The sequence below is a fragment of the Dermochelys coriacea genome, chromosome 14 (assembly GCF_009764565.3).
Source record: "Dermochelys coriacea isolate rDerCor1 chromosome 14, rDerCor1.pri.v4, whole genome shotgun sequence".
NCBI classification, from domain to species: domain Eukaryota; kingdom Metazoa; phylum Chordata; order Testudines; family Dermochelyidae; genus Dermochelys; species Dermochelys coriacea.
The window spans coordinates 2,576,396-2,590,491 of NC_050081.1; the positions used below are offsets into that span (position 1 = coordinate 2,576,396).

Here is a 14,096-nt window from a genome sequence, read left to right on the forward strand (position 1 = left end):
AATATTCACTGAGGGAGCCCAGATGTATTTGTTTGTGGTGTATGCAGGGAGGAAGAAACATTTTTGTCCTGCCTGCACATGGGTCCATGGCCATGGATTGTAGTTTATACATTGTAATCACCAGTAGAAAATTGTAATCATGATAACTTAGTAAATTGACGGAAATTTCCTAATGTGTAATGTGGGCCATGTATTAAAACAAGAGACCTTTATTATGCTGTGGCAGAGATGTGCTTATAATAATAATAATAGAAATATTGCTGCAGCATGAAATTGTAGCTGAAAAGAAAACCATAATGTAACATCCCAATAATAGGTGAGGAGGGAGATTCTAATGTCTTTGGACATTGTGGGAAGTATTGCTAAAAAGGTGCAAGTCTGCAGTTTTCTTCGCTGATTAATTTAAAAAGGACTCTTCTTTTTGAAACACAGATAAGTCTTAACATCTCAGCAAGAGCACAATTACTGAAGGATTTAGGAGGGCATTTGGCTACTCTGTGTTAGCTTTTTATAGGCTTGGACAGATTTTTGTTTCAATCAGAAACATGAGGATTTTGGTCTCCACCTCATTGTTAGGGTCTCTAGTACCTATCAGAAAGGCACCCACCTAGTTTGATCAGGAAAGGTCCAGAGTTGCTATAGTAGTGCATGGGTTGAGGTCAGGATTGAGATTCATTGGCTGACAAGAGGAAGGTTGCCCATTGCTGCCTCTAACTAGCACTGTCAGACCCTCATTTTCATGAGCACCCAAATCCTTACCAAAGATTTTATCGCTCTAAATATTTTTTAAAATACATATGTGTGAGCTGCTTCCCTCTTGCCTTCCCTAGAGCAGGCGCAGTATCACGGTGGAGCCGCTGACCTCAGACTGATATTTGAAAATACCATCAAATAGGGCATACTACTGAGTTGTAGCTGCAAAAAAAACTCGACATGGGAATAACATGTTCCATGTAGTTGGTACAGACTGAAATGTTTCTATCAAGTATATTTGTGTTAGTCCCCAGAGCACAGATGGCTGAAACTCAGATGCCTTTAGCGGCTCAGCAGAAAATCATCAACTCTGTTTCCAAAAGGAAGGAGCCCAATGCTTTTTTTCTGTGCTGGAATGCAGTCTAATACCAGCTGTTTCCACAGAGAGAGAACACAAGCATAAGAGACTTCTGTAATTCTTTCCCAAAAATGAGATGTGAGGATTAAAAGCATCAGGCAGACTGACTCAGCCCAGAAAATTAAAGTTAAATGTAATAAGTTCTGCCTTCATGATCTGTGAACTACTACAGTACATGTGGGTGAAGAAATACTGAGGTGGGTCTCTGTAATTGTGTTTGTTTTATGTTGGTAAAGTATTACTGTGGGCTTACAACATGGAACATTTTATTATCTCACATAATAAAATTGTCTTTAAGCAAAGCTAGATGCTCTCTGCTTTCCATTCCCTGCTTAACAGCCCAAACTTTGGAGCAACTCAGAAAACACAAACTAAAGGCAGTTGGAAGAGATCAGGATAAATTATTTAAAAGTTTATAATACATTTCTAAACAAAATTGAAGTTAAAATACATGAGCACTTCCCTCAAGGGAGGGGAGAGTTAATAACAGAATCCAGGGAGTCCTTTCTTGTTTATTTTTTGATATAGAGTCATGCTGTTTTCCCCAGTTTCTGCATTCCTTCAGAGTAATAGCTTTATTTTGTATTTCCAATGAGGGTGCCTCGTTGGATTGATTGATCAGTAAAGATGGAGGTGTTATGTACGGTTGGATTGCTTTCCTGGTAGACTTCTTCCCTAGGCATGCCCCACTCCATTGCCAGTTTCATAAAAACAAATGCTCTTTCTTGTTGGGCATAGTTTTCAACTGAGTGAACTGAGCCGAATGTCAGACAAGTGAGAAACTGAAAAATACATGTTTCCCAAATTCACTGGAAGAGAGACAAGACTGGGGTATGTCCTCTAAATATTTGAAGCTGGGGCATCTCTTTCTGCCTCTCTAAAAGATTATTGAAAACCATCAACTTTAATGACCCCAACTTCTTTAATTAGATTGCACCATAGCAGATCATGGGAACTGATACTGTAAATTAACCTAGTCCCATTCCTACCCACTTCCTTGAAGTGTGGCTCTGTTCTGAGGAGAAGGGCTGTAGACAAACATAAAGATAAATACGTTCCCTGCCCCTCAGAGTTTACTGTCTAAGAAACATTTGAATGTGCGATTCATTTGGGATGCACAATGCAGGCCCACAAAAATAGTGGTGGATTGAGCTACAGCTGAAAATCATGGTCCAAAAATGTAAAATGGGCTTCTCAGTTTTACTAAAAACTTGCTTGTTTCTTTGATTGAAATGTGGGAGTACATTCCACACTTAGCATTTTTGCATCTGAATGGGCATTAAAATAGGGGAATATTGTATCCCAAAGGAGTTTGAAAAGGAGTACTGGTGGCACCTTAGAGACTAACAAATTTATTAGAGCATAAGCTTTCGTGAGCAACAGCTCACTTCATCGGATGCATTTGGTGGAAAAAAATAAAAAACTTTTTTTCCACCAAATGCATCCGATGAAGTGAGCTGTTGCTCACGAAAGCTTATGCTCTAATAAATTTGTTAGTCTCTAAGGTGCCACCAGTACTCCTTTTCTTTTTGCGAATACAAACTAACACGGCTGCTACTCTGAAAGGAGTTTGAGTCACTTCTCAAATCTAACCAATTAACTTATCTAATGGGTTTGAAAAACCTAACATCCCTGCTCAGTACCCGCCTAGTTCTTGTGTTGAACATTGCTATAATCTTTATCAGTGTGGACATGGGAGCTAACTCCTACAGCAATTACAAAGGCCATCAGTCATTTAATTCTCTCAGGTCTGTTTTAACGTAAACTATAAGAGTAAATCAGTAAACCAACTACACAGTCTTCATGGTATATAGTAAAGAGCAGGTGACTTGCCTCTGCTAAGAGGCACAATATCAAATTACCTCATTCAAAGAATAAGTAGGGGCAACAGAGTCTAAAAACATGAAATCTAATTTAAAATATTTTCAGGTCAAATAATGCATAGATGTGGTAATGCCCAATTCTTTTAGGAGACCACCTTGCAGCTATTGCATCATAGCTTCAGCACATTTGAAAACAAGAATAGATATTTGGATAGTGAGGAAATGCAATAAAAGGGGGAAAAAACATAATACTGAGCTCTTATTCAACCATTTTTGTTCCTAACACAGTGAAAACTAATCTTCAAAAGCACTTTGCGAACAGAAATCCCCATAAGACGCCTAGGAAGGAAGGAAGAAAATGTTATCCCGGGTTGGCTCTCATGAATCATTTTTAGAAGGGAATGGACCCCATCTCTGTCTGCCTGCTGCTCTCCAATTTATTTCCTGTTTGTGTGCTGAGGTGTAAGATTAGTTCAGAGAGTGTATCTACAACTTGCCTGCCTTCCCTGTCCCTCCTGGTAATCTGAAACCTTCAGTCATTACCTCTGCCTTTATGGTCTTTATTTCCTCCCTGGTGTAGAACCTAAATTCTCTGGTTTCCCCACCCACATTTCATCAACCATGACCTTTTATCATTCTTTTTCTGGACCTCTCCAATGCCCTGTTAGTGAAATGTGTTTTTACCTGCACAGTGGGTTCATTCTCTAAACAAAGACACAAGTAAAAGATTATAAAATAACTTGCTGGTGTCTTTTTGGCAATTGGAAGTAAAACAGTGCTGGCTTCAGTCCAAACAGTATTGTTTGCATTTTTTTAAAGTTTCAGCAAAGACATTGTTCTTAGGGGGGAGAGGCGGTGTTGTAAGTAGTTGGATTGAGTGCATCCATGAAGCAATTCACGTTAATCGGTAGCTCTCTAGACTGCGAAAGGCAGCCATATGGAAATTTGATATTGGTGATTTCACTTTTCAGAAAGATTGAATAATATTGGCTGATGTGGCTGCATTGATTCTTAATGATCTGTTTTTAGAAGACTAAAAAGAGATTTCACTTTAATCTGCTGAAATCTGACTTCAAATGCTGTATAGTTCTTCCTGATAAAGTGTTGAAAACTCTCCAATCTGACCCTGCAGGGCTGCTCTGGACAAATTTTATAGAGGTATTAGTGCTCCTTTCCTGAAATGACTTCGAGGGCTCAGTATATAAGGCCTGGTCTACACTTAAAATTCAGATCAACTTGGCTATGATGCTCAAGGGTGTGAAAAATTCATACTCCCTGAACACCATAGTTAAACTGATCTTATACAAGGATGTGTCATCGGATGAATTCTCCCGTCCACTAGCTACTGCTGCTTGGAGTGGTGGGTTACCTACATTGACAGAAATCCCCCTTCTGTCCCAGTAGGAAGCATCTACCCTGCAGTGCTATCGGGCACAGCCGCAGTACCATACCTGTGCCACTGTAGGACCCGTAGCTTAGACATGCCCTTTGTTTTGTGCCTCTGCAGTCTGACGACCTACACAGCATCCTCTATAAGCAGCACATTTCAGACTGTTGTGCTTCTCTTCCCCCAACCCTTTCCAGCCTCATCTAGTAAACCATAGTTCATCTCAAAGGCGCTATGTAGGGCTCCTCTTAATATGTCTACACATCAGTAAAAAAAAAAAAAAAAAAAATATGCAACCGAGTCTCAGAGCCCAGGTCAACTGGCTCAGGCTCATGGGGCTCGGACAGCAGAGCTAAAAATTGCAATATAGATTTTCGGGCTCAGGCTGGAGTCCAGCATCTGAGACCCAACCCCTTGTGGGCCCACTGCAGGTCTTTGCTTGCAGTGTAGACATACTCCAAGCGTCTCCTCTCTTAAGGAGGAACTAGCTGAGGGGCTCTCCGAGCCAACTGCCAATGTTAATTTTTAAGAAATCTTGGAGTACTGGGGAAATTCTGAAGAATTAGAGGTCTGCACATATGTTTACAAAAGGATAAAAGGGATGCCCAAAGGAACTATTGACTGGCTAACCTGATGTTGATCTCAGGTAAAATAATGGAATGATTAATTTGGAATCCTGTTAACAAAGAATTAATGGCTAAAAATACAATGAATGCCAGTCAGCCTGGTTTCACTGCAGGTAGGTCTTGTCAAACAGACCCATTAATTTAACAAGATTACAGGTCTTGTTGATAAAGGCAGCGGTATTGACATAGTATACTTAGATTTCTCCAAGGCATTTGACTAAGTGCTTGTCCATCCGGAGACTTAATGTGCGGCAAACTGGGATGTAAATTTACAGCACACTAGACTGCCATGCATGAAAAGTTCTGTGATGTGCTTTGACAAGCTGCTATTTCAAAGCGAACTTCTAGTCCATGGTAGCAGGGCCATACAGTGACTTAGTGGGCTGTAGATTTACACACTGCCTCCAAGTGGACAAGCCCTTAGCACCACATGACATTTGTATTAAACTTGAATCATATGGAACTAACAGGGTACACATTAGATGGATTAAAAACTGTCTCGCTCACAGATCTCAGAATGTAGTTGTTAATGGGGGATATCAGTGAGCTGAGCTGTTTCTATCAGGGTCCAATAGGAGCTTAGTCCAATGCTATTTTATATTGTTATCAACAAGCTAGACGATATAAAATCATTGGCAAAGTTTGCAGATGACACAACGATTGGTGGTCAAGTAAATAATGAGGACAGGTTAATTCATGATCTGAATCACCTGGTTAAATGGTCACAATCCAACAAAATGTATGTTAATACAGCCATATGCAAGAAAGTACATCTAGGAACAAAGAATGAGGTTATTACTTACAGGATGGGAGACTGTGTACTGGAAACCAGCGACTTAGGTAGATAATCACCTCAACATGAGCTCACAGTGGAATTCTGTGATGAAAAGACTAATGCAATCCTTGGATTAGCTTTTGCAGTGTGGAGTGTGAGGAACTCAATTTATTCAATTTATTGAAGAGAAGACAAAGAGGTGACTTGACCACTGTGTCTAGGAATTACATGTGAAAAAGACATTGAGTGGGGTGGGGGTGGGGCTTTTCAATCTTACCGTTAAAGGTGTAACAAATCCAGTGGGTGGAAGCTGAAGTTAGACAAATTCAACCATGAAATAAGATGCAATTTCCTAGCAGTGAGGGTGATAAAACATTGGAACAGCTTATCAGGGGAATTGGTCGACTTGCCTTTCCTTGAAGTCTTTAAAATGAGATTAGAAATCTTTCTAAAACGTATGCTTTAATCCAGCTTCTGGGAGAAATTTTATGACCTGTGCACATTGGGGCAGCTAGCCTTAGAATCTGTGAATCTTCCTGTTTGTCCTCTTCCTTCGTAGGCCTTTGGAAGAACATGACTGCCTACGTTGCCCTTAACATGCTCATAAGACTTGAAGCTTTGCAATAAGATAAATATAATCAAATCCCATGCTTCAGGGCTTCAGCCAGTTGCCTGCAGGTGTCAGGAAGGAATTTTTCCCTTGAGGCACAATTTTTCAAATGTATTTGGGTGGTGCCTTACTCTGAAGCATCAGAGATTGACCACAGCTGGAGATGGGATGGATCAGTGCTCTGAAGTGGTACAGAGAATCCTCTTTCCTAAATGTCTGGCTGATGTGTCTTGCTTACATTCTCAGGATCAAACTGCTTGCCTGGGAATTTCCTCCAGGTTAAAATAGCAAAGACTTTAGGGGGTTTACACCTTCCTCTGCGGCATGGAGCCTTTCTCGACTAGGGTCCTCTGGGTTTGTCTCACCTAATCAATTCCTTGTCATTTCAGGGGTCTCAGGCATTGGCCTCTTCTGTCCTCTGCCTGTGACACACAACAGTGTGGTCTCTGTAGGACTGAAATGCTTTAGTCTAATTAAAGTAATTGGGATTAATATAGGGATATCTGAGTGATATGTGGGAGGTCAGAGCAGATGATCTAGTGGTCCCTTCTGGCCTTAAACACTATGAAAATATGAAAAACTTGTGAAATCAGCACTTTGCCAAGGATGGTGTTAGTGTCAGGCATCCTGGCAGTTTGTCCAGTGCTGACTTACCTCTTGCCTGAGTAACTTGCCTCATTTCAAGGGCATTAATTTCCCTTCTGTTACATACCCCAAAAAAAACTGGATGTCTTTTGAGCAGTTGCTTGATAATTAGTCACTTCTGGTAGATTTCCGAGTCCCTCCCCCCATAAAACTTCTGTTACAGTGTAGAACTTAACAAGAATGAGCCCTAAGATCTTTCAGCAATTTCCCTATGTTTTTCCTTGGCTTATTGTATACATATCACCAGCACAAATGTGTCTGATTTGTGTACAACAAATCTCCTTAAACAAGGTAGCCATGCAAAACTCAGATCAGAGTAGGATTAATGCAGATAAGGCCACCCTTCAACAGTACATGTTCTGACAGAATTTCCAAGTCTAGAATTCTGAAGAGAAGCTTTATCATGACCCTGTCAGTGTATCAGTGAGTTGGGACTCGCAGGAGTCAACAGGAGTAATTGATGAATCATATTAGCATGCCTAATAGACTGGAAGCTAATCTTCAAAAGGACTTACTCAGCACCTTAAAAGTGTGTGCTTGAGGGTTATGGGTCATGTTGAAGCTGTGGATATTAATAAGACAGAAAAGAGAACATCAAAGTTCATTTTAAAAAGTGGCTGTTCCTGTTCAAACGAGAGCAGGCACAGGCTCGTTTTCTAGTTAAGTAGATAGTTAATATCAACATTTCATGAAGAGTTTTGTGTCTGCCAAACCATGTAAGTACTAAGTGGCAGTCATACAGTGTCACACATGAGCAACAAGATGCCAGACTCCATTAATGCCAGTGGGAGTTCCATGTTTTTGTTACCTTTGAATTGTGGTAGAAGTGTGCCAACTAACTACAGGTCTCACCGAGCAGAGGAGTTGTAATGTAAGAAGTTCCTTCTACCAATTTACAGTCAGTCCAGGATTAAGTTATTTTTTCAGTTTATAAAAATACACCTGTTGTGCCGTATAAACACATGGGCAAAAAAGTAGAACATCAAATACATCTGCCTCCCTTTTAGATTAGAGGGAATTTAGTCTTTGTATAGAAATAATATGCTTACTGAGATTGTATGGTGTGTTGTGATTCTGGACTAGGGCTGATGTCACCACTTTGCATAAGTACGAACTGGCTTCCTGAGAACTGAAGAGCTATTGCATATTAACTAAGACAGTTTGGTGTATCTATAGGTTGTCCATCCTCTAATAATCAGCTGTTCAGACTTCTCCCAGTATTATATACTCATATCCCAGGATGACCTGTCTCTCACTTGTTTCTCCAGGCAAGCTTGGGACCTCGCAGTTGATATTTGCCTTTCCCAATTACCAACAATCATAGAGGAAGGAACTGCATTCCGGGTAAGTTACTGAGGCATTGAAATATTCTGTGTCCAGTTTAAGCCATTAGTCAATGTTCCAGCCCTATGAAATCTCCTTTTTTACTAAGTCTTGAATTCTTGCGCCAAGGAACTAGGACTGGGTGGAGCTTACATTTCCTGGGAGATCATAAACTACCAATCATCTCATTTAGAGGCGTAGGATTAGGGTCAGTTTAAAACCTTTCATTAGCCGATAACATTTCTGAATGAGTGAATGCACTTGAATTCAGAGACCTTGCTTGTACAGGCATATGGAGTGATATGTGCACATATACTTTAGAATTCTTTCTTAGTGAGATGTCATAATTAAGTCGGGGTGAGGGTTTCTTCTGTTCAATGCCAGTTTTTATTAGTTTAAAAATTGGTGGGGAGGAAGAAATTCTTACTGGCAGAAACTCGTAGATTCTAGGTCTGGCCTCTGGCATTTCAGAAAACTCAGTAAAGTGAGCTTTCTATTAATACAGCACACCACTGTGATTTTTACAATTCAATCATTTTTAATAACCATGTAGAAACCTGCAAAAATGAATTGTTTAATGGAGGTATCTTCAGATAATACGGAGCAAAGTCGTACTTGGTAAGTTTCGGGGTACTTTACACCATTTCTTTAAAACAAGAGGTGACTTAGTAAAAGTGGTCTCATTAATGAGATTCACTACATTTGTTGTTGCCCTTTCACTTATCTCAAGCAGCAAAGTGCCTGAATGTTTTAACATAAAATTAGGACCATATTTCTTTAGATGGGATGGGTTTCTTTTGATGATCCTCTGATGCCTCCTGAATGGAAACCTTTTAATAATGACTATTACAGTCTGATTGGTCGTAACGTTCTGATAGACTCAAGGATGAAATTCCATTATAGTCACTGGAGGAAAGTAAATATGCGTTTCCTATATGGGATTATTTGGGTTTTTGATGTACCTATGGCAGTTTTCAACTCCAAGAACATAAGAGACTCTGACAAAAGGAAAACCCCGTCTTTCCCAGCTAACACTTTTGTTTGCTCTTAACTCCAGTTTTCTTTCTCATCTGATTTATCTCCTCCTTTTCCAGGAACAGATGTAGGTGTTTTTTACTTGTTCATGCTCTGTTTCAATTACCTTTCCCAAAAACTTATTTAATCAATCTGACCCATTGTTTGAAATAGTTCTACCTAAATTCCCTGCTTACTCCTAATTTCATAATTTTTAGATGATGAATTGATAAATTTAATTTTTGATTAGTGATAAGTTGTTGTCATCCATGTTTAAAAACAAATCTGAAGAAGCACTGATAAATTTATACCTCACTCTGAGATTCCCAATGTGTTTCTGTATTGTCAGTTTTCAGAGTAGCAGCCGTGTTAGTCTGTATTCGCAAAAAGAAAAGGAGTACTTGTGGCACCTTAGAGACTAACAAATTTATTAGAGCATAAGCTTTTGTGAGCTACAGCTCACTTCATCGGATGCATTTGGTGGAAAAAACAGAGGAGAGATTTATATACACACACAGAGAACATGAAACAATGGATTTATCATACAATATTATGTATTGTCAGTCTCTCTTGACTGTAAGCTTCTCAGAGTGGAATGGTGGTACCTTTGGTAATTTTCACAGAAGATTATCTCCGCAGCAGTTTGACTGGACCTGAGAGGGAGCAGGTTGCTGTCAGAAAGGCCAGAGAGAAGGTGGATATGTCTGTACTGCAACAAAACCCCCGTGGCTGGCTCACGTCACCTGACTTGGGCTCACGAAGCACAGGCTTTGGGGCTATAAAATTGTAGTGTAGATGTTTGGGCGTCTCAGAGCCTGGGCTCCAGCTCAAGCCCAAACAGCCACTCTGCAGTTTTATAGCCCTGCAGTCCAAGACCCAGAGACCTAGTCAGAGGTCTTAGGTCTGCTGCAGTGTTTTATTGCAGTGCAGAAATGCCTGGAGATTGCTGTAATCAAGACAGAAGAAACAGGCCTGGATGAAAGTTGAAGTGTTGTGGACAGAGATAAATGGGAGACAAGCTGCAAGGCTTTTTTCTAGGGATAGGATCCTAATGTAAGTTTATAAGAAAAGCAATATAGCTACATAGCAAAGCTGTATCTCAGTAGGTATAGCAGGATCTGATCTTCAGTGCATCCAGATCCATTACAGTGACTGGCTGAGAGCCCAGTGTAGATTTATGAGAATAAAGTACTGCATTTGCTAGTCTCCTTTTGTGATTGAGCTGGTTCAGAGAGAGCAACTCTGATGACAATATGCACATTTGTGTGGTTTTAAACTAGCTATTCCTATGCAAACTAAATGGCCGTTAAAGTTGAAACAAACAATCAGAAGAGAAATCTTTGCCTAGCCCTATTGCAGGTAGTTTGACTTTCAGGACAGCCAGTTTGAATAGATTCCAGAGTATATCCTCAAATGTGTCCTAGGATATGGGTCTTGAATGATACTAAGTATCCAGGGTGTGGGGGTATAACTTTTAGTTTACATTTGGATTTCAGCCTTCCACACACACGTGGAATAAAACCAGTTTTTACAGTAATGCCCTTGCATTCCATGCATAGTATCAAACTGTATTTTCTCAGTAGGTTTACTGGCTGAAGTTGTATACAAGTGCCTGAATGCAGCACAAACACTTTGGCTCTTTTGGGGATGAAGCTGGTAAATGCTCACCCACCCTTTAATCCCCTTCTCTTTTCTATACATACTCTGTATTCTAAAATAGCAATAAATGTAATTGCCCGCATTCTGGCCTGCAGTGTCCCCTGCTATTGGAGTTCTGTGACACTGCTCTGTTAGTGCACATAATATGCCGCTGTGGCAGTCCTGGGCTTCTGAAAACTGCCTGCTAGTTGGGCTGAGTTACAGTGAAGAGTGGGCATGTTTCAGGAATGAGATGAGATAAATATCCACCAGGGACTAGATAAGAAGCCAGCAAACTCTCTATTCACTTTACAACCTAAGCAAGACAATCAGAAGTGAAAACAAGTCATCCTCCAAGCTCCAGTCAATGCCGTGTTTTATGTCTGATGTGGTCAAGGCTGACTGTATAGGTTGCAAGAGGAAGGAGGACGTTGCTTAGTCAAACAGACATAAAGAAGATGAAGCTTATTTTTTCAATTTGGGAGGGGGTGGAAGGGGCTTAGCTTTCTATTGCGAAACTTTGACAAATGATTGAAATGGAAAGACAGTTGAACATCCTTGATCCATCCCTTGTTTTCTAAATAAACATTCTGCCCTCCAACCTTTGCGACAAGGTTAGCTGCTGCCAGCCAATGCTAATCCTATAAGAAATTGTTGTTTAATGCAGAGCGGGGGTAAGTTTTTTATTAAGGTTGATCAGTCTGTTCATAACAGGGCTGGCAGAAACAGCAATCAGAGTCTCAGATGTCAAATGCTCTAGTGAGAGTCAGAGGATTACTGAGCTACCATTTGTACTCTGGTCTTTTTGGCCACTGCAGGTTTAGTTTCCAGTCCAGCTCTGGATAAAATAATTGATAATCTCTTCTTCAGGGCTGTTTTGTTTCAAAAGTATATTATAAAAAACATAAGTCACTGACTTCTGAGTATTCTTCTCTAGTCGAAACTGGAAAAACAGGGTTATCTCCTTGGGAGGAGCCTGTAGTCTAGGCGCATTCTTACAGGGAAGAAGCACGTTGGAGTTGTGTGTGCATGTGCACTTGAATGTGCTTTGAAGATTCTTTTTCCCAATGGAGTTCTATTCTGGAAGATGATGTGTCCTATAGCTGGCCCTTTCTCACAGCCCATTTGTATTGCAAGCCTTATGTGACATAAGATAAAAGGAATAGTTCTTTCAAGAGAATCTAGAGCAGGGGATCCTGCCATGTTGACTGGCAAGTTGTCATGAACCCCTTAGTGTCACTGCTGAGTTAAATGGCAATGCATTTTGTGCTAATGCTTTACATCTTCCTGGTCCCACAGGGATTAGAATTAAATCCCAGACAAATGACTGATTTCCCCTGCAAAGAGAAATTAAGAGTATTGAAAATCCATGAGTGTCAAGATGAACTTGCCCTTTAAGCCTATCCCACTCACAACTATCAAGTACAAACTGATAAATACCCTGCACTTACCCTGTATAGCATTTTCCACCTGAAGATCTGAAAGCACTTTACAATGAGGAAATGCCACTTCCCGTGTCTCCACTTTCTAAAACTAAGTGTGCACTGATCTGAACTGAATGAGATTCTCCAGCAGCCATGAGATGCTCCTGCACTTTGTGATGGGTTACTCCGAGCACACAATAGGATTATAGGTTTAGATCAAAGGAGTTGTCTGAAATTGTAGGGTGGACTGCCTCCCACATCTATTCTCCTTTAGGAAGGGTGTGTGGTGTAGAAAGGTGATTTATAAAGAGGAATTTAAAAGTGTCTAACTCATTTACTTCTTTGCCTCTTGTGATGCATAGTTCCTAACCTCATTCATAAAGCAGTCAGTGTAAATGTACTGTCTCTTTGCTTCTCACTTTATATTCTGTACACAGACACACATTGCAATCTGAAACAGGCACCAATAATCTCAGTCTAATATGCCACAAAAATGGCAAATCTCAGACTGTGAGTATACTGTGCATTTCTGTTGTTGATCTATAGGGACGCCTGGGCGGTCACCCTGTTTATAGGACCACCAGAGTAACACTTTTTGCTACTCGGAGTATTTAGCACTTCCACTGCTCTTTTTTTGGTTATCCTTCATACCATTCCCCTTGTGTCTAGGCTGCTGGAGACCAGCACAGTTCTCACTACAAATGCTTGAAAAGGGCAGTGTAACTGTGGAATAACTGTCAGAACATAAAGCAGTTGTTCTATTAACTCTCTTTAACTCTGTGGTCCCTTTGAGTAGTTTTCTATCAGAACACAGCCATTGTTATTGTTTTTAACCCAGTGTATGAATATCTCAGATTTAGAGAAAACTCCCCTACATTTTTTTAGATGTTGCTGCTCTGCACAAATTATCCACCAAATGTGATTAATTCCAGATTCCTTTATTTAGGTTGTACCTGTGTACAGTAATCTCAAATGTTTTCCAAGTGCTGAGCAGTGTTTTCATCCTTTTTTCCCCATAATAGCATCTCCTCTTGGATTCCATTCTGTAGTACTCCGCAAGTCAGTTCTAGGCTTATTTCCCTACATTGCTACTATCTTACCCATTGAATCAAGGAATTCATTATTATAAATAGTTGTTTGCAGACTTGAAGCCCTTAGATACGCTGCCACTCGCCACCAAGATCAGTGGATGTGAGGGAATGAATTTTTTATATAAAGGGAAACCCTCCATAAAACCCCAAAACTGCATCTTTGAATCACCAGCCTTTTTCAGAGGAGCTGTAAGGCAGTCCAGGGAGCATGAGACAGGGGTTTATGTCTTTTTCATTCTTACTCGCTTATTTTTTACCTTGGACTTGGCAAAGGCAGAGCCATGCATTAAATAAGTGGAACTGCCTCTACAGGAAGATAAATTACCTGCTGTTCTCTCTACTCTGCATGTGGAAAACCATGTTCATATTTTCCAAAAAAGCTTTTTACTCGAGATCTTCTTCCCCCACCTTATTCTTCCTTTTCCCCTGCCCTTTTTTAAAACAAATGTTTATATCAGGGGAGGCTGGCATATTTCCTGTGCTTTGTGAGGGTGCACGAGATCAGTGTTTGAGAAATCCTTGTTAGTAGTTATGTGCCTTAATTGAAAGGAATAGCTGTTGGGAACAACACACAATTCTGGTTAATTGATGCCAAAGCCTGCAGTCTCGCTTGATCTAGGGGCAGACAA

General features: G+C 40.3%; 1 protein-coding gene across 7 annotated transcripts in view; it reads left to right on the forward strand.

Moving 5' to 3' along the window:
* Positions 1-14,096, forward strand: part of RPTOR (regulatory associated protein of MTOR complex 1) — a 323,167-nt gene that overhangs the window by 193,570 nt on the left and 115,501 nt on the right. For all 7 annotated transcript variants that reach the window (XM_043496352.1, XM_043496353.1, XM_038371215.2 and 4 more), the window contains one exon: positions 8,246-8,321. In XM_043496352.1, the coding sequence (XP_043352287.1) occupies positions 8,246-8,321 (76 nt within the window). The remainder of the gene's footprint in view (positions 1-8,245; positions 8,322-14,096) is intronic.